This window comes from Gavialis gangeticus, unplaced genomic scaffold, assembly GCF_001723915.1.
Source record: "Gavialis gangeticus isolate Ggan-Ray unplaced genomic scaffold, GavGan_comp1, whole genome shotgun sequence".
NCBI classification, from domain to species: Eukaryota; Metazoa; Chordata; order Crocodylia; family Gavialidae; genus Gavialis; species Gavialis gangeticus.
The window spans coordinates 100,151,517-100,171,977 of NW_017729031.1; the positions used below are offsets into that span (position 1 = coordinate 100,151,517).

At 40.9% G+C, this 20,461-nt stretch overlaps 1 protein-coding gene across 4 annotated transcripts in view; it reads right to left on the reverse strand.

Moving 5' to 3' along the window:
- Nucleotides 1-1,683: 1,683 nt before the first annotated feature.
- Nucleotides 1,684-20,461, reverse strand: part of PIKFYVE (phosphoinositide kinase, FYVE-type zinc finger containing) — a 120,075-nt gene continuing 101,297 nt past the window's right edge. For 3 of the 4 annotated variants that reach the window (XM_019523447.1, XM_019523445.1, XM_019523448.1), the window contains 14 exons: nucleotides 19,374-19,434; nucleotides 18,242-18,397; nucleotides 17,454-17,574; nucleotides 15,915-16,010; nucleotides 14,960-15,043; nucleotides 14,113-14,204; nucleotides 13,054-13,218; nucleotides 12,082-12,141; nucleotides 10,967-11,143; nucleotides 10,319-10,422; nucleotides 9,944-10,072; nucleotides 7,856-8,117; nucleotides 4,114-4,188; nucleotides 1,684-3,022 (listed from right to left, as the gene is read on the reverse strand). In XM_019523447.1, coding sequence (XP_019378992.1) covers nucleotides 2,907-3,022; nucleotides 4,114-4,188; nucleotides 7,856-8,117; nucleotides 9,944-10,072; nucleotides 10,319-10,422; nucleotides 10,967-11,143; nucleotides 12,082-12,141; nucleotides 13,054-13,218; nucleotides 14,113-14,204; nucleotides 14,960-15,043; nucleotides 15,915-16,010; nucleotides 17,454-17,574; nucleotides 18,242-18,397; nucleotides 19,374-19,434 — 1,698 coding nt within the window. In that variant the 3' untranslated portion in view covers nucleotides 1,684-2,906. The remainder of the gene's footprint in view (nucleotides 3,023-4,113; nucleotides 4,189-7,855; nucleotides 8,118-9,943; nucleotides 10,073-10,318; nucleotides 10,423-10,966; nucleotides 11,144-12,081; nucleotides 12,142-13,053; nucleotides 13,219-14,112; nucleotides 14,205-14,959; nucleotides 15,044-15,914; nucleotides 16,011-17,453; nucleotides 17,575-18,241; nucleotides 18,398-19,373; nucleotides 19,435-20,461) is intronic. The other variant, XM_019523446.1, reaches the window with a different exon arrangement.

A 20,461-nucleotide genomic window follows, 5' to 3' on the forward strand; every position in this document is an offset into this window, starting at 1 on the left:
GATAGCAGCTTAATCCAGTAAAAAGTGGCATCAACTTCACTGACTCCAATAAGGTACCCATGAGAACTGGGCTACAATATTGAGAAGTATTACTGTCAGTCAGCTAGACCAAGCAGACTTAAAAAGAAAGAACAGTTCTATATTCGCATCTTTTTCTGCAGTTCCAAAGGACCATCTATGGACCCTACGCTGGATATGACCGACTCCTAATGTGCTGTCACACTGTAATAGCTATCTATAGCTCCAAAACAGGAACTCGGGAGAAGACTCTTCCTCCCCTCCCAACTGTATACTGAATAACTATTCTTTGTATTTAATAAAAGAGCCTGGGGAGTCTAGGTACTATAGCCAAGCACAGAAGCTTAGCACTTCCCCAGGTTCAAGTTTTATCTGTTATTTACTTAAAAATGACAGAGAAAGTCACTTGTGGTCAGCTTAGTTGTTAGTGGGCTAAAGTGTGTACGTTCACTTTGCACAGGAAAGTGAAGAATGAAATGAAAGGCAGTTAATCTTTGTAAGCTTCTACTATAGGTCTGGGCACATAGGAAGAAGCAGCCATATGGGATTTTTCTGCTGGGAACGAGGCTCAACAAGGATCCCAGGTTGAAGGTTAGAGACAAAATACATAGCATGAAAATATGTTTGAGCTGCAAGCTGGGCTGGAATCTTAGCTACAAGCATTCATTCCAGGATACTGGCAAGTCATTTGATTTTTTGCACAGTACACTTAAAAATTGTAGAATCAAGCACAAAAGAACACCCTCTCCCCCCCGCTTGTAAATTCAATGTAGATTCAGGTTTTCCTGGGGATTACTTAAAGCAGTAGAGATAAGACAAGGTATAAAGTGTGCAGTTACTCCTAGTGCTTGACTGACAACCTTTGGGGTTCTGTTATAAGGAAACGGGCAGTTTGGCTGCCCTTGGAGCATACTGCAACTGCAGTCTAATGCCGAGATTAGCTGACCCAGAGACAATATCATGCTGTGCAAAAAAAAAAAAAATCATTAGGCTGGCAAATTCTAGTTTAGAGACCCTGCTCCTTCCTACAAGACTTCAAATTAGATTGTAATGCATTTCATAGGACAAACTCTGCTGTAGCTGCTTCATGAAAAGCTCAGCATTAAGCTACATTTGTTATTTTAAAACCACCTGGATCAAGTCACTCCTCTGTTGAAGTTTTTGTTTTTTTGGGGTGGGGGGTTAGTTCCTTTCCCCACCTTCTAAGCACCATACTTAGCATTAGTAACCACTATTAACTGTGGATGAAAACATTGGTCACAGAAAAACAAGACGTATAACGTAAGCAGATACCACAGGGAAGCCAACTTTGCTGGCAAAAGCTTGTAGTAGGTAATGGTCCTGAATACTTTTGCTCCAGATGCCATGCTTAAGTTTTAACTACTGCTTTTGTCCCATAAATTAGAGATATGAGGACAGTGATGTTCTAGTCACCTTAGCTACATATAAAATCCTTATTTTTTTTACTGGCCTTTATTACACTCAAGCTAAAATAAGTAAATTCAACACATCTACAAAAATAAAAAAAGTAATAAAAATGGGTAGGGGGAGGAGTTGGAGTGTCAGATACCTACACATCTTGCACAAAAACATCTATTTTTCTTACTTAGAGCAAAAGATGACCCAATACTGCTGAAAAGTGTGTTTTTGTTTTTTTGTTTTACCAGGACTGTTTGTATTATATACTGGTGCAGTCAAGTGTCCGTTTCCATCATGTTTTGGACGTAAGAGCACTCTCTTTTGCTGGCAAGACTCTACCAGCAAGGGGATGCTGTATTCAAATTCTGTAGAATGAAATCAACTGATTGGTATCAGCATCCCCAGAAGATTCATTTCAGTTGCAGAGGAACCTGTCAGTTTAAGGCATATGAATTTATGCTGGACAGACAGCCTAGTGCCTCTTGTTCTAAGAAAAACCTAACCAATTTTGTACCCACAGTCGCAACTTAAAGAAATAGATTTGTAGTTAAGTTAATCTGCTCATAGGCCTTTAAAAAGTTTCTGGCTTCTGTCACTGTGCAAGTTTTCAGCGGGGGCTGGGAAGAAGGAGGGCTGCACTGTTCTGAAACATACAGCACCTCCATTTTAATGGAAGTTTGCCAAAGGCCTAAATTAAGACCTTGAGGATAAGTTTAACTGCAGAAAAATGCACTTAATTGTATAAAAACAAAGATGCAATGATCTAACTGAACGTGTTACGCATAGCCGATTAAAACACATTGTTTACAGATACCTGTTAACTAGGCCTGTAAAGGACATAACAGAACAAATAATCCACTTCAACTCTTATAAAAGGCAGCTTCAGGCCACTGCAGTGGTTATGAACTTTGCTATGGGTTGACTTAGCTCTAACATGAATAGGGTACTTATTTCAAAGCCTGCTATATCCCCTGAAATATCACACAAGACACTGATACACTTACATACCCACTCTAGAAATGCAAAAAGTTCATATTAGCCACTGTACAAGGAATGCAAGACTTGCAGAGCTCACCTACTTCTATACAAAATGATACCAACATGAACAAGACAGCATCTAGTTTCAGTGCTCTGTTATAGGGACAGGGTACAGTACCGTATTAGATGCCATCTTTCCTATGGCTGAGAAAAATCTTATTCTCAATGCCCTCAAATAGCATATTCCAGCTCAGCTACCTTGATAAGACCAAATTTTACCTGCTGGCCTCATCTGTTAATCCTCCCATGTCAAGAGATTAAAGTGCAGATAAAACAGATTTTACACTTCGGATGTGCGCGGCTAGTGCAGTTGGTTTGAGACCCCAGTGCCCACTACTGGGTAGACTGAAAAGGAAAGTAGAGTCCACGGCACCTTTGTCCTCTTGCATAAGAAAATGCACTCCAGCCCAAGCCAATTTGTGCATTTCAGCTCAGCAGTTCAGACCAAGTGCTGTCCAATGATCTGGAACCATCAGGAAATACTTGTCCATTGCTTCACAAAACCGGGTACGGTACAATTCTGGAGAGACCACAGTTGGCATTTTACCTAAATGTTTGAAAACCAATAGTAAGACATTGACCAAAGGGAAAAAAAAATATTCTGGTTTACAACAGATTTGTGCTCAGCGACTCCAAGTGAGATTGGAGCTCCATAATGTGGAACACTGTCCACGAAGAAAATATTAGCCCCATTTTACAGAAGTGAGAGGTGAAGTGGCTTATCCAAAATCACATGGGTTGTCTGTGACAGAACTGGCTATTTAATCCAGCCATAAAAGACCATCCTATTGCTTCTGCTGTCAGCGGTGCTTTGAGTTCTATAGCAGCCAGTCCATTAGGGTAATTCCCCGGGTTTTTTTTGTTTGTTTGTTTGGTTTTTTTTTACAAGCTTAAGGACTTGTTTGTAAAAAACCCTGACAATTTGCCAACTAAGAACCTCAGCGTGGAAAGAATTCCCTTGCTATGGGAAAATAGTAGTCACAAGTACTTGATACTATGCTCCCAGAGGTATCAGATCTTTTGGGCAGAAAAAAAAATCATAGAAGACACATTCCCTCCCTGCCCCCCTCCAAATTGTACGTGAATCTATTTTTGAGCAATGTCTGTATAGCATTGGATTGCTTTGCAGAGGTATTAAGGACATGTTAGAGGCACAGTGCAGCAAAGATTCAAACTTGCCAGAGGCACTGAAGAGTGTCTAGTCACATCAGCACGGTGCTATCAGAACTACTTAGACCTACTTTTCAACCGGCCCAGGTAAAACACCACACTAAACACAGCTATATACAGCCAAGCTAAACACAGTACTTAGGCAATCTCTGAATGAAGGTAGCACACGTGCCTCGATAGAGCACTGCAGAAAAAAAACTCCCCAACTCTTTGGAAGACAGCGTAACAGGAGAGAGAAACCCAATACGCAGGTGGAGACTAAAGTTATGGATCATAAAATGTGGGGCTTGCTCTGCACAAGCTTGAGAATGGGGGTGAGGGGGGGGAAAAAAAGGACTGTTACATAAATCTGTACTCCTTTGTGAGGTAGGGGAAACAGTCTTGCCCAAAATCTGTTAACAGTTGTGCTATCAAGGAGTAGATTTAACAGCAACTAAAAAAAGAAGTATTTCACTGTGTCTCACTCACCTTGTCCTCCTAAGATGCCTGTTGACTTCACCACCATTTCAAGCTTTTTGTCCCAGGTAAAGGTGCGAATATAATCTGTTAAACAGGATAATGAAAAATATGCCATGAACTCTATTCCAAACAGTTCTGGCTAAAAAGAAATAAATTCCTGTTGTTGCACAGCAGTGACACCAGTTCAAGCATCTGCTAACAGTTTCATGTTCTTCTCAAGCTCTCATACTGGGTGGAGAGTGCAGGTGAGTCCAGTGAGAACATACCAACTGTTCTTATGCTTATAAAAAGTATTGCTGAGCTCCTACTGCGAGTCACTTAAAAAGTAAGGCTTTCTAAGAGCCTGGTTGTAGCCATTCCTCCAGCTAATCCCAACCTTAGCTGTGGACCTCACCTTGCTCCTACAGGCAATCATGAATGATTAGTAGTATCATCAGATCTAGAAATCCAGGCATTTTTACCTAGTATTCCCCTCTAATAGGGCTACTTAAGTGTCTGCACATGCCTCATCTTTAAACAGCAGCTAATGCTGCTTTATCTAGGGGTACCTTTCAATTGGACTCCATGAAAATAAGGGTCAAGAACACCGGGGATAACCCTGAACAGGAGGAATGGGAGAATTCCATGCAGAAGAGTACTGGGTTTATTCCCAAGCCAATCTGGCATATGAGCAAAGCCAACAGTCTCACTTTGACACCCCACATCTTGTTGTTATAGGTTAACTAATTCCATTGCTCTTAAATGGTCCTTTTACCCAATACCTCACATTGGCATTAGGACTAGTGTGTCCATCAGTCCTCACCTTAACACTTATTGTAATTATAATTTTATATTCGAAGGTTTAAATTCTAGAAATGTGTACCTTCAAGTGCATGCAGCCTACACCTCAGCTGTTTGTGTTAAGTTACTCTCAATCATATCTGCTGACTACAAAATTGTCTACCTTGCACCTCAATACTCACTGGAAATAAGAATTCCTTAAATATTTAGTGGCTGGTCACAGGGCAAGCATTTTTGGTCAGTACACTAACTGAATACTTCAGGAAGAGGTGAACTCTTACATGGTCTTGACGAGTTCATTTCATGGTCCTTCATAATTCTAATTTTTTTTTTTAAACAGTTTAGTGCTTTAATTTTAGGGTTGAACTCTCCAGAAACTTTGACATCCCATATTCAAATATTCCTTTGATGCATCCAGGTTTTTATCTCCCAGGCTGTCTTATGAATACCTTACAGATTATCAGGATATCATTTAGAGGAAACATCATCCACATGATGTAGACAGGATTTTTTCTTTTAGTATTGGTGCAGTGCATATTAGCAGGGAGTGTTCAGACTCACTAGTAACCCATTAAGCCTTATCAGCAATTACCTATTGTAACAAGCATCTACATGATATTGGGAACAAGTGTGAAGCAGTGACTGAAATATGGCTCAATGCCTAAAGTAAATTATGGCTCTCCACCTATCCTAGATAACACTAGGGAACATGCTTAGTATTAACATTATGGTTTTGTAAAACAATGCTCATGTGCAAGTTTTTGGGACCTGTAGCTTCAATTTCTTTCAAACATGTTTTAATATTGTGCAAATCAGATACTTAGGTAGGTCTTAATCATCTAAACATGGAAGACACCAGTCTCTGCTAAACTGAGCATTAGTTAACTACGTTGACCAAAACAAGACAAAACAAAACACAGAACAACCAATTCTAAAAGCCTGAGCACTACTACAGCTATAGTACACTGGAAATTTTAGGCTGATGATTTTACCTAGGGATGTTTTAACTTGGAGCTTAAATGAGAGCTGGAAGCCACAACACAAGTTAAGATGGAGCTAGGAATTAATTAAAGCAAACCCCAGTTGAAGCTGTACCTCCATGTCTCAGCTTAGCCTATGTAGCAGAGGTCAATGCAAAGCAACAAACTCTGGTGCTTATCCCATCAGAATTTATGGCTCCCAGGTATGCCGTTTCCATGTGCGCCCAGGACCACAGCACATTGTGCTGTCAGAACAGCCCCAGCTGGCATGGGGCTCTGGCTGCAGAGTATAAAAACCCCACAGCAGGAGAGTACTTATATTTACAAGTACTATCCTGCTATGGAGTGGATTAGTTTACTCCTGCAACAGCACTGCACATGTAGAGGCGAGATGTGTACTACAAAGGTAAATCAGGCAGCTCTGGAGTAAATGGCTCATGTAGAACATAACGAGTTTAGCCAGCAAATATCAGTGACATGTCTAACAAAACATAATTAAACAATGCATTATATTATGATTTCCCTACAATACTAGAAGCAGTGTGAGACCAAATGCATTACATGCTATTTTGCTGAACAGATGTATTTTTTATTAAAAGGCTAAGGTGATTTATAGAAAGAAAGTAGCTTTGTCAGAGAAAAAAAAATCAAGCACAATTGTACAAAAAGTAACAGGTCAGTGTTAAATAATATTCTACTGTGGTAAGAAAGGGAATAAGAAGCCCTCCCCCCCCTTTTACTTTCCCAAGCCTTCCAATCCCACAAAACACCTGGTTCAGTGAAACAAAAAAAAATTAAAATAAAACCAAATCAGAGACCATTTATTAGAATATGAAAAACGCCAATTATATATTTCAGGCATAGGCTAAAAAACCGCAGGCTTCTCTGAAGCTCAATGAATCAGCTCATGCCCCCAGGGAAACAGAAAAGCCTCGCTAGCAGACCTGTTTCTTCCCTAAATCCAAGACCATGTAAGCATTGTTTTCACTGATGCAAATAAGTCTTTCCTTTGCATATTCCAGTAAAAACTTTCAAGTTGCGACTGGAATGGTCTCATTGATCCATCTCCTCACCCACCATTAAAGTTTAGTGTAAGAATCAGTGTAACAGTCTAGAAACATCCTTTGGAGTTCCAGGCCCGGTAGAGTATCTAGAAGCATCTCTATTACTTAAATGTCCCCCATCCAAGCACATTTTCCCCCCAGGGGTTTCTAAATCAGAGTAATCTAACAATAAACAGTTTAGATTTTCTTGAAGTCTTATTCAAAACTGGCTGCCCTAAAATTTGTCTCGAGTTCTACGTTTCAATTCCTGAATTTGAAGCAGAAATCCCTAGGTAAAATTCTGCCGCTTGCATCAGACTAGAACACAAAAGTCGACAATTTTTTCCCCAACAGCGGGATGCTGCTTGTAACCCGGCCAAACTTCCTGCTCCCCGTCCCTCAGACCAAACACAGAGGTGTTTCCCAAGCCTTGTGGACACTCCCACCCACACTACAAGACCCCTCTTCATTCTCCTCTGAGTGTCTACATAAAGGACTGCCATACTGCATTAAGCAAGTGGACAGTAGCTCATGAGCCAGCAAGCAGTCTAGAAGCTTCCCGCCATTTCTGACCACCACAGTATGTGGGAATCAGACTACAGTGGTTAGACTAAATGACTTCTGAGATCCGCTTCCAGCCCTATTTATCTATGATTCTGTGACAGTGCTGAAAGCCTCTACAAACTGAGCCTACTGATTTTTGGTGGAAACGAGGTCCAGTGAACATATGAATGGGGCCCACAGGCTCAAACCAGGAGACAGAAGTCTCACAACCATGTCTGTCTATGCAGGAAGACGCAGTGAAGAGTTACACCATATACACCAAAGCCTGGCTCAAAGAAGCAGAAGATGCACCCAAACTTTGGTCAATAACAGTGGTATAAATGCATAAATTAGTAAAATAATTTAGACTTTAAAAAAAGTGAGCAAGAATAAAAGGTTACCTACCAATGATCCCAACCACCAGCTCATTGTTGGTGTCATCACGACCCACCAGCAAAGAATAGTCAATAATAAGATGACTGGAAAGAAAGTGGGAATCACTGTGGATGGAAGCTCTCAGAACAGCTTTGCAATGGGATCGGATGTACAGCGGGTTGTCCCGTACCATCTTCAGGAGGTTTTCATCCAAAAGGACAACATCACAGCTTTCCTTCCCAGTGTCGGTTTTCACATTTCTATTCCGGAGGGAGCCCTTCAGGTCAAACACCTGGCAGTAGAGAACAGTAACATTTTGTTCCATGAGAACGTAAGTCTGTTTTACATCCCTCCACAATGTTAAAGATTCCAGCATATCCAAGACTTGTGAACATGGAACAAATACCCATCTAAAAACACTGGACAATAACTAGCCAGCAGACCAAATATATACATGTGAGTCTACTACTCATCCATTTGTAGCTTTTAAGTGAACTATTTTGATGTGCATTTCGACTCTTTGAATGAAAATGCATTCAGGTTACCTTTAAACTGCTGAATATGAAGAAAGCTAGGGCTGTTACTGTGTTTTGTACAATGGAGAAGGAAGCAGACCATGGTGTCAGCACTTGAACATCTTCCAAGCTTTTTATGAAAAGCTTGAAAATTCTCCACTACAACCAAACTTTGGCACTGGGGTAGCAAATCCACAAAGCCATTTTAAAAAACAAGGTTTCTTTAACTCAGTAGAAGGCAGTCAGCGAAACCAAACCAATTCAATGTCCTTCTACTACACCTTAAAAAAAAAAATCATAAAGGCTTCCTTTTGTCATCAAGAGTAATTACAGTGGTAATGATGAAAACCTATCTGCCAAAGTGGTTCATATTCTTGGGTAATCGTTACTAGCAATTAGTTTTGCCAGTTCCTATGCATTTCAGAGCAAAATATTAACTGCAAAATTGCATCCAGTTGTTACCATGTTTGCAGAAAGACACAAGATAAGTAATACAATCTGTTTAAAAGGCCTAGAGCCTTTGTCCTTCAGCTTCTAGAAAATTACAGCCCTTACCTAATCTAGTAAGAGTTTTAGGTCAAGTTTCACAGCTTAAAAGCTCCATTAGAACAAGCTGATCATACGTGCATGACAACCATTACAATCTGATACTAGTAAATTAATGGCCATGTACAGATATTCAGTTTCTCCTAGGAAGAGTTGCTGCTCTCCAAGGAGAAGCCATACATGTACAGGTGATCATAATTTTTTCCCCCCACAGCAAGAAAAGACTGCTCCAGGAGAATAACAACCTAGGAACAACCAGGGTTAAATCACTCCTGGGGGAGTCTCTCCTGAGAGAACTGTACATGTTCTCTTCTGAAACAACAGCAGTCCCCTCACCCAGCATGCTTTGCTTACCCTCTGCTCCCTGGAACCTGTCACTCACTGGAGTCTACTACTGCCCCAAAGCAGGGAGCACAGCACACCCCTTCATAATTCCCACATTATGCTGCAGGGAGACAGGTTGACCCTGAACAATCTGGGGCAGCTAAATCAGGGCTGCCCTATGCACTGCTGCCATTCTGTCTTCAGGCAGACAGAGCCTGCAAGGCATGCTGAGATGTGTGCAGAGGGACCTCCTGGCTGTGCAGCATCAGCACTGCAAGCTCTCAGCTCTTCAGGGGCTCAGCATTCAAATGTTTTTTCTGGCATCTCTAGACTAGGAGAGCAAATTTAGGAAGAAGTTTCCCAGATCATCTGAAAGTATGTATAGCCATAGTGTCTGCCTTTGAACTCCTTGGACAAAAAGAAAGAAAAGTGTTGTTTTGGCCAACTCTCTCCTAACTGGCCAAAATTTTGAGCTGTCAGAATAAACCTGGTGCTTCAGGCAGAGCCACCTGTTTGCTAGTAATGGGGACGCAATAAGATTTCTGATTTAAAAAGGCAGTCTTCACTACAGCCATAATAGCTAAAGAGCTCTACCCTGGATCACTAAGTCTCTTCCCACTCCCCCCAGGGTCAAGTTATTTCAGCAGTGAGCAACAGTAGAACAGGTCATGACAACAGTTCAGGAAAACTGTACAGCAGGAGCAGAGAGTCATATTGTATATTTATTCCTCACCTGAGCCATTTTTCTGCCATAGAATAGGTTTTCCATGACAAGCAGATCCAGTTTCTTCTCAGTGTTGTTTTGAGAATTCTTATATCCAATCCTATACACTCCAAGGATTTTGGCCAGTGCTGTTGGCTTCTGTTCAAGAAAATACAGATAGGAGTTTAGCAATTTGGTATTGTTACTATTTCTGTGCAGATTTTCTTTTCTTTTAATATATTTGATTTAAAAGAAGTCCAGGTTAAATTTAAAAATTCATTCTTTCCATCAGTTATGGGCACTACTCTTCACTGTATCTTATCTGTTCATCCCCTTCATTTTGAAAGCTACCGGTATAAAAAAAGGTAACATAAGAACGAGATTTGTAAGATTTTCTAGTCCTACCTTCTGCTGAACAGCATTAGTAATGTAGGTGAAGTAATGTGGGGCAAAATCTAGGAAAGACTGGACCTCCAAACGAGGCATCTGTTTCAGAATGAATCTATCATCTGTTAAGATTAAAGAAAAGTCAAAAAATTACATGGGTAGAATAAGAGACATTAAGTCTTTCACAAGCTTAACATGCAACAACAACAAAAAAACCACACCAGTTTTCATTTTCTTTTAATCCTTGCATTTAGAGGTTTTATTCTAGGTGTCAAAATTTGCTGGTATTCATAAAATTTTAACTAGGCAAATCATAGCTCATTTGTAGGCATTATCTTAAAAGTGACTTAAGTAATGAGAATTTTCTCTGGGTTATGAAGAGGCATCAGCACTCTTAAGTCTTCCATGAGCAATCACCTTCCTGTGACAAAATTGCTAAATGTAGATCAAAAACAGGTACTGTGTGTATTGTCAGCACACGTGTTATGGAAACCACTACTCATTTTTCACTTAGAATTTTTCACACTATCCACCAACTCGAGTACCACATTAAGCACATGGGCCTGGGGTGGGAAGGAGAATAAAACACTCCCCTCTGCTTGCACAAAAAAAAAAAAAGCAAGAAAATTAAACACTGGAAAGGGAAGAAAAAAAATCTGCTCTCACCTTCTGTCACATAGAATGCAGCTCCTGACTTGCCTCCACGAGCTTGCCAGGGCACAGAGTGAGAGAGGGAACGGATAAAGTCCTCCTCACTGCTCCCAAGAATCACTTCACGCATCTTGTGGAACTCTCCAGCATAATAAATCCGGCAGTAAAACTTTGCATTAGCATCTGAAAACTCTGCAGACAGAGGAGAAATTTAAGGAGTGCAAAGCTCATTTACCAGGACAGATACTTGATCAGTAGCATTTTCAGGAGTTTTAACACCCCTCTTGACCACTGGCAAGAGCTCTCCACACTTGAATCTAAAGCATCTCATCCACCACCCACAATACTCTAAGTAGTGCTTAAAAAGGAAAGGAAGTCTTCAATAAAAGCCCCAAAAGTTAGCCCACAGTGCCCGCGTCCACAGAAGCATGGAAGTTTGGTTTCCTGGGGACACAAAGCAGTGGCACACCTTGTGCTCCTGCTTGCTATTTGCCCCTGGGGAATGCCTGTGCCATGCACCCCCTAGTATACAGCAGATTACCCCCAGTGGGTAGGAGAGGCTGGCCCCAGCAGCCATGCTGGCCCCAGCAGCCATCCCTGGGATCCTGGGAGCTGGAGAAGCTGTAGCCAGAGATCCTGCTGCTTGGAGTCTGGCTAGCAGCTGGAGTGAGACTCCAACTGGCCAGGCTCGTTTTGGGCAACACATGCTGCCCCCATGTGCACCGCCCTGCTTTATCTTCATGCACATTTTTTACCTCAGGATCTCCCAAGGTCAAAAAAAAACACTCCCACACTACCTTGCAGCACAGGGAACACCTGAATGTGCAATGTGGCACCACAGATAGGTCTGCAGCACCATGTATGGCATGGCTGAACTCATCTGGACATGGCCACTGCATTAAAGCACTATGCTTTCCACTCTTACATGCCAATATAAGTTAGGCTTTGTAGGGTGTTTCTGTAATAAACCTCTTCCCCATGGCCTGTGGTAAGAATGCTGTTGTGTTCATTTTAAGCTAGAAAATGGCAGGACATCAACCCTAAGTTCTATCAGGAAGCTACTTCTGCACTGTGTCAAGAAGCAATTGCCAGCCTGCACCCAATTCAAAGCCTCAAGATTTTCTACTTACGAAGTTCTACATGGGGATTCACTAGCTGTTTCTTTTGTGCATCTCCTCCATCCACTTCATCTGCAAGGAAAAGGAGAATGTCAGACAAGCATATACATTTCAAAAACCAAAAGAGCAATTCATGAGTAAGTCCATTAAATTCTGATTAAACATGAGATATTAGCAACAGCAGAGCTAAAAACTCCCCTAATGAGATGATCAGATATCACATGAATAGTTACAGTAATAATTCCCAAGCCATTTGTTGACGTGAATTAGCTTTGTTTCCAATATTTAAAATTACATTGCATGCTGTCATTTCAGTGTACTACAGAAAACAAAGCCACAGCTGGTCACTGACCAAATCCTCGACATATTGTAGGTATTGAAGAAAATGTACTGTTAGTGTATCTTGTTAGACTCTTAACTCCAAAAGAAAATGAAACAGATTAGTTAAACTAGTGTCTCAGAAATAGTCAATGGCATAGCTGGTCTAAGAAAATAGCCTTTATAAACCAGAATTCACAATAGGTCTGCATGAGCAACTTTATTAAAAGGAGTAGCTCCACCAGCCAAAAAAAAAAACAAACAGCCTCAGCTCTATATATTTAGTCTTTATAAATAAAACATGTTTCTCCTTTCTGCTTTCCACGTAATCCATGGACTGAAGCAACACAGCATGCCACGATGTTACAACAAGAGACTGGACTAAAGCCCATTTGCTCATTACTAACTCTGCCCAATTTAAAGAATTAAAATACAACTTCAGAATATACTGTACTAGTACAGCTCTGAAGCTATATAAATCCCCATCTACTTTTTACAGGAGAAGTAACATTACAAGAGAAACCCAAATCCCTTTTAGGTTCAATGGAAATGGTATACCTAGCCCTTAGACTCTTGAAAAACCCAGCTGGCATGAGCTTGGGCTTAGAGTAGGATGCACCCTTGGGGATGCAGCAGACTTAGCTAGGAAGACGAACAGATATGCACCTTGAGGCTCTGCTCCTTGATTCTCTGGTCCCTCTTTGCCCATTTGCCCAACTTGGTAATAGGCACTGTCTGCACCACGCAAGGTCTCTTTCTTCTGAGAAGACAGGTCAGGGCTCTTTCCTCCTGTACCACGGAAAAAGGACAGAACTCCAGAAGCCTTTTTGGCTAAAGTGTAGATAAAAGAAGTAGAGAGAAAAAAAAAATTAGGAACATTCTTTCTACAGCCATATAAAGCAAACCAGAAATCAAAACACAAATTCTCAAATTATTTCTCCTGTTGGAAGTATAATTAATAGTAATATATGATTACAGACCTATCAAATCATTCTATTGGATGTTAGGATCAGGCCAGAACCAATTTAAAACTTATTATTTTAGTTAGCCTAATGTTTCAGGATGCTACACCTTAAATATTTCAGAAGTTTAGGGAAACTGCACATCTAATGCCATGGAAATCCACTGCTTTAAATCATTCCCACTGCAATGGTATCAGTGCAAGGAGTTAAAAAAAATCTTAATTCAGTCAATTTAATACACATGCATAAACATACACTACAAGAAACAACCATGCACATATTCCTGATTCAAAGAACCACCCTGGGAGATATTCCCAAGTAGAAATGTCCATGGCATTTTAGTAAGTCTGCTATCCATATTTAAAAATATTAATTTACTCTGACTCTACTACTGTTTGAGAAGAGCTAAGGTAAAAAAAAACAAGACTAGACTGGTCATGGGGTACAGAATCTAAGTCTGCTACTTAAAAAAGAAGATGCGTGGTGTTGGGGGTGACAGGAGAGAGGAGAAAAAAGAGTACAAGGAAAACCACTAACAAAAGAAACCTTCAAAAGAGTGCAGGTAATGGACACCTAATCGACTCAAAGTTCTAAAGGTCAGTAAGACCAAGATGTAACAAACTGGATTTCCATTTCCAAGATCTACATCTCTTGTAAGTTAGCTCTAGGTCTTGGTGAAAATAAAGTAAAATTTTCTTTAAAAGTAAATTTAAATCTAGAGCTGGGCCAGGGAGGGTTTTAGAGAAACAATAGCTAGTCTTACGCTGCTCTGCTTCTGCTGTACGGCTTGGCTGCCCTGCGTTCATCTCTGGTAACCTGACTGGACTGCTGTTCTTTGGCTTGTTGTCCGACATACTGAAAAGGGAGGGGGCGGGGAACAAAACAAAACAGATTTAAAGTTATTTATAGCCAAACTAGAGCTTTAAGTGATCCAGAAAAACTGAAAGAATAAAGCTTGTCAGGGTAAACTATTATGTTCTGTAAATAAAGAGGAGGAAAGAATTAAGCCATGGGGAGAGCTAGATATTCATGCACTTCTAGGTTTCCAGCCTTCCTTCAAAAAAATCACTTACTCCCTTCCCCTAGTTAAAGAAGAGAGCAAGTGGCTTCAGAGCAACAACTTTTCTAATTAAAGCCAAGCACCCAATGCTACCTAAACAGGACCTTGGGCTTCTCCAAAAACAGCTTGGGCCTGACTGCTGCACTTCTCCAAGGCTAAAGCAAACAAGACTTCACTTGGGATCCTATAAAAAGCAACTGTTCCAGCTTGTTTTGACAAAAGTTAAAACCTCAGACTAATCAGCCCTTGATTAAACTAGTCATCTGTTTTAGCCCAAGATTTCAAACAATCTTACTCCTGTCCCTTGGCAAGCACAATTAGGCAGACAAGCTGGTTAAGAGGGCATGCTACAAGCCATCCACAGTCACAAGGTACCTCTGTTACCTCAAGGTGCAGTGACAAGAGATAGCCATATTGAAAATGGGGACACTAGACATTGCCAGGAGACAGTCTTTGGTATTTGGATATGGGAAAACATTTTGAAGACTTTACCCTGGCCATCTTGCTATGCCTAGAACATTTCCATGCCTCTTAGGAATTAGTCTGTAACCTGTTTGACTGAAGTCCTTCTTCAGTACTGTTCTTCAGAGATGCTTTGGATAACTCATCCAGGGCATTTCTATATTCCTTGCAACTGAAAGGGAAGAAGCAATAGCTTACATTCTAATTCTCAGTCTTTGCACTTGAATTCAGGAGGCAACAGAAAGTAGAAAAACCACCCAGTAGAGAAAGGCCACCTACCTTGCAGCTAACCCTCCACATAACAAGCCCTCCCCACCCCACCCCCCACCAGGTTACAAAGCAAAGTAAAATAATCACTTAAAGCACAGACTTATTTTAAAATAAAGTCTGATGGTCTCACAATCCTAAGGAAGTTGTCAGAGAGCTGAAACTTTCTTTACAGAACCCTGCTGCCTGATAATGCACAAGGAACACTAAAGATGACAGGTTGCTCCCTTAAATTGTATTCACCAAGTCAACCACTTGACAAGTGCAGCACTAGAGGAACAGAAAAGCTGGTTACTGGTAAGAACCCTCTTACAATGGCAAGAGTTACTATAACTAAACTGAGGGGGTGAAGAGAGATCATGTTATGACACTAGACCTCTCCACCAGCTACTAGAGACGTCCAATGCAACACTGCTAAAGAGCTGTGGGGGCAGGGGGAAGGGGAAAGGAGGGGGGTTTTACTAGGTTCTGCAGGCACCCCAGAAAAACAGTGTTTTGATGCTGCAGAACTATCCTTATACATAGTTTTGCTGTCAATTCTTGTTGTGTGGTACAATTTAGACACAAGTTTGGAAATCATTTTGTCCATTAAAACTACATACACCAGCATCTCATTTCTCCACATATGAAAAAGTCATGTCAGCTTTGGAGGGAATTCTCATATAGGAGCTCAATGACAGTCTCTTGTATGCCCTCTGCCTCCCATAGTTACTGAGGACCTTACAGGCATTTGAGTTGAAAAAATAATCAAATGGACAACGAATAAAGTTCAATACCTGAGAGCAAAAGCTATAATGGAGCTGGGCTCCTTTTCACAGACTGCAATAGGTACACGTTCATGTTCATACATTAGGTAGTGTTTATCTGGGTCACTGCATGAAAGAAAGAAAGAAAAGACTGTTTACATACTGCAGCAAGCCTCTGAAGACAGCAGACAGAAGAGGTTACATTTTTGTTCAGTAATGAATTTCAGCAAATACAAACCAGAAACAAGTCACTTGGAACTGAAAGTCAGACCTGGAACCAAAGTGTTTTCTTTTCTCCCTATTATCTGTAGCCAACATAGTATACACTACAGAACACTGTTAGGAATCTAATAAAATTAAGAACAAATGTTAGAGCAAGCTGTGTTCACTTCAGGCAAGCATATTATTACAAAGAACTAGCTCTAAATTACAAGATAAATATCTGTTTAGAAAGCAAATTTTCCAAGTGCTTTTACTTGGATGTGCTGGATAGGGTTAGCATTCCAAATCTAGGCCTATACGACAGAGGGAACAGTGATACAGTCCTCAAATTAACATGTTGATCAAGCTTGAGGGAGTCTACAAAAGGTTTTCTTTTTCTTCCGCTCATACCTAGACTTCAGGACATGGTTCTGAATTGTGCCCTAAAAGGGTCAACATTAGCCCCCAGCTGACACATGCCATTACTACTCTGGGGAAGCAACACAGAACTCAAAGAGCCAAGTTCTACAGATTGGCTTGTGGGGGTTAGCCTTAAGCCAAATGGGTCACACCACACACACTTATTAGTCAAAAGACTTTCAAGCCTGCTAATTTTCAGGTTAGCTGAGAGGCCACAGGGAATATGCAACAGCTACTGAACCTGACCTATATCTAGCCAACATTGGTATGAATCTTGATAGACATCTGGAAAAAAAGAAAAAAGTATAGACATGCTACTATAATCTTTACATCAGGTAAAATTCTGACAGACAGAGACAGAGTAGCACACACAAGACATTTGAGTTATTTTCAAAAAGGATTTTGAAGAGGGAGGGGTTTGAGTTTATGGGAAAAGGAGAGAAGGTAAGTGGAGATGGCCTAATGGAACAAGCAGCCTTTTTCTATGGGAATTGTCTGTAGTTAGGTAGAAGATGCATGGTCTATGGGTTTAATGTTGGGTAGCTGAAGATACTGTTGAAATGGCATCATTATCCTTGGGTTGCCAAATCTGTGCTACACTAGAGATACCAAATAGGAGTCACTGACAGCTGAAGTCTAGTTCAGAGGCCTCAAGCAGCTTTCAGCAATTTGAGAAGACAGAATTTAGCAGTCTCAAATGAGCAAATACATCCAAGTAACCTTCATTCCCTGTTAAGTTTGTCACTGAAACCTTGGGTGAACAAAGTAAGCATGTACGATAAGACAAGATTTACACACAGGAAGCTCCAAGCTGTCGCATAAATTTATCCACTTGACAGAGAGCACGTGCATATCTTTCCAATGCCACTGCTGAAGCAAGCCAGGCTGCATCTGGTAAGCTAAGATAGCACCATTTTTGTGCCCACTGGTAGCCCCAGTATTACTTACAAAGGGAATGGAATGGGATTGTAGCTGTTTCCAGGCAACAAGTTTGCTAAAATGGCTTTCATAGTAGATTTCTCCTTCACCTGGCTGTCTGTAGACCCCACCAAGTGTCCATCAAACACATCTGGAAAGAAGAATTTATTCAGCGTCATTAAACATCCACCAGTAGAGCCAAAGCTTTAAAACTAGGTCTGGGGTATAATCAATTGATCTTCATTTTACCAAATTGTATTTGAGGAGCTCAAAAGAATTTCACAGATCTTTTTACTATTTTACTTCAGAAAATTAGAGCAGAGATCAAGCAACCTGTCTTAAGTTACATCCATGATTCTATTGCCAGCTTGTTTTAACCTTATTTCCATTTCAAAGAGCCTATCCCCTTACTGCCACTTTTGAATATATATATCCTTTTATACTGTAATGTACATTGTAGTACCAGCAGAAATGCAAACTGTAACTTCAGATTTCAATAGGTTAGCTATGATGGTCTTCCTACACAACACAACAGGTTCCTTGTTAGCTGCAAAAGAGTTTGCTTAATGCAAAAAGGGAAGAGGAGGAGGGGAGACAAGTATCCATCTGAGGCCATTCAAGGCTCACATGATTTTAAATGTTTGGTCCATTTTCTGTGACCACTTTGTCCAACAAACTAGACCTATAGTTCATAGAAATTGGGCCAAATGGTTAATATGCCTTGCTTCAAGAGAAAGTCAGGCTATCATGCACTAAATGGACCTTATATGCCTGCTGCCAAGTGATATGCCATACAACAGACTGTCATTGGATTGTACCTTCTGAGGCGCTGGTAGGTTCTTGTTCAGGAACTGTACTGACAAAAGAGGATGCCCCTGTCAGTTGCTCTGACATAACCTCAGGAGGAGTAGGCAGCTGGAGATGGGTGGAGCCCGTAGAGCTCTGACTCGACAAGGTAGTCATGAAACGATCTTCTGAAAGTACAAGCACACAGAACAGCATTTCAGGTTGTCATCAGAAACTGCAATATATGCTTTGCTCCTGGAACCCTATGTTCATGTGTGTAACAATTCCTCATATGCAATAAGATTGTTACCCTGGAAAGTGAAAGAATGATGTAAGGAGAACCAGCACCAAGCAAGTGAACAGTAAGAGGTGAAAATGCACTCCACATACATCTGATAGACTTGCACACAAACTTTTAAAAGGTCATGCACATTGAATAATTTTCATTAGGAGATGGAGTCCCATGGACTTCTACAATAAGTCATTTTTGAGAAATGGGACTTGGGCACTCCTGACATTTTTCCTTTGAGTAGTTCCAATACACCTGGAAATAAAGTATTCATGTTAGAGAGACATCCCCTAATGAAACTAAATGGTTACATAAAAAAAAAAAAAGAGACTCATGATATTTAACGACATTCAAAATCTAGTTTTTTCCCCCCAGATACCAGTCCAGCATAAAAGGACCTAGGTAAATTCAGGCATGATGGGGCTCTGTCATTGCTACAAGACTAACCAACCTGTGTTCAATTTACATTCATTAACCATACAAGTGAGGTACAGCACTAAAAGAGCATTGTATGTCTACAGCATAGTGTGCCAAAACCACTGGCCACAGTATCCCAAGACAGGAAATGCATCATAGGGCTTTAGAGGCTTAAGACCCAACTGTATAAAAAGCCTTGCTCCAGTTTTCTAGGAAGATTTAAAGGGCTTTAAGAATATTGCATGTTCTACTCTTTGGGGAAGGGACCATCTTTTTAATATGTTCTATGTAGAAAGAGTCCTGGTCCAGAATGCAGGTTCTCAGATGCAAAATGGTCTCAGACACAAGAAGCCTGGAGACAGACCTACACCAAAATATCAGCTGCTCTAGTTATCCAATGAGGAGTTGAGGTAAACAGTTCTGTGGGTCTCATTAAAAACAGTGTTTGCTGAACAGACCTTTCTCTCCATTCTGTAGTGCTGGAGAAGTATTGCGGGGAGAAGCATCCATTGCACTGATCTGTGAAGGGCAAAGAACAAGCATCTGTCAGTAGGACCCAGCAGCCCCAATCCTTTTCAGCTATAGTCCCCAATTTTTGAGACTACTCCCAATAGCTAGCAACTGACTTGCCAATGTAGCTTCCAATTCATTTGCAAACAGCAGTTGTGGCCAGCATTTTCAGCCTCAGCAGCACCACTAAATCCATCTAATCTATGACCATGTGCAAGGTAGGAGTCTAATCTCAGAAGTAGCAAGATTTAAATGGATGCTATTAGATAAACTCCTACATGCTTAGCACAATGCTCTAACCCGTGTAATGCAGTTTTCTTTAATTTTTATCACCAACTACCACAATGTGTTTGATGCTTTTAAAGGGTCCAGTCTATTTACTGAAGAACCTTATGACTAAGATTTAAAATAAATGTTGTTTTACTCTGAAAACTAGGAATTCAATAGCAATTAACTGAAAAGATGCACATGCATACAGAAAGCTGAAGACACTGCAGTCTTACCAGATTTGAAAGCACTCAGGTTATTCCTTTAAAGCACTGCATTTAAGAATTTATAGTGCACACATTTTTCAGGTTTAAACACAGAATTTTTGTTTTCTACCTTTAAGCTGCATCATCCTGCAGTTTTCCCCTTGCTCCCCCACCCTCCTTTTGCTACTATCTAGTAGGGCTGTGCAAAGCTTCAGCCCCCGATTCAATTCAGCAGAGATTCACCCTGAGTCGGAGACCAAATCTCTGAATCCAAATCGAATCAGAGGACCCTTTAATCTCTGGAGGGACTGGACGTGTTCTAATAAGCAGGTCCAGATGCTCTCCACCTCAGGGAATGGGGAGCAACCATGGCATTGATACCTACACAGTCAGATGGGTCTCAAATTGGCTGGAGGGGATGATCCCAGAGTGGTGGTGGACAGGTCATTTTTGACCTGGAGGGATGTGGGCAGTGGAGTCCCCCAGGGCTTGGTCCTCAGGCCTGCACTGTTCAATTTCTTTATTAGCAACTTGGATGAGGGGGTGAAAAGCACCCTGTTCAA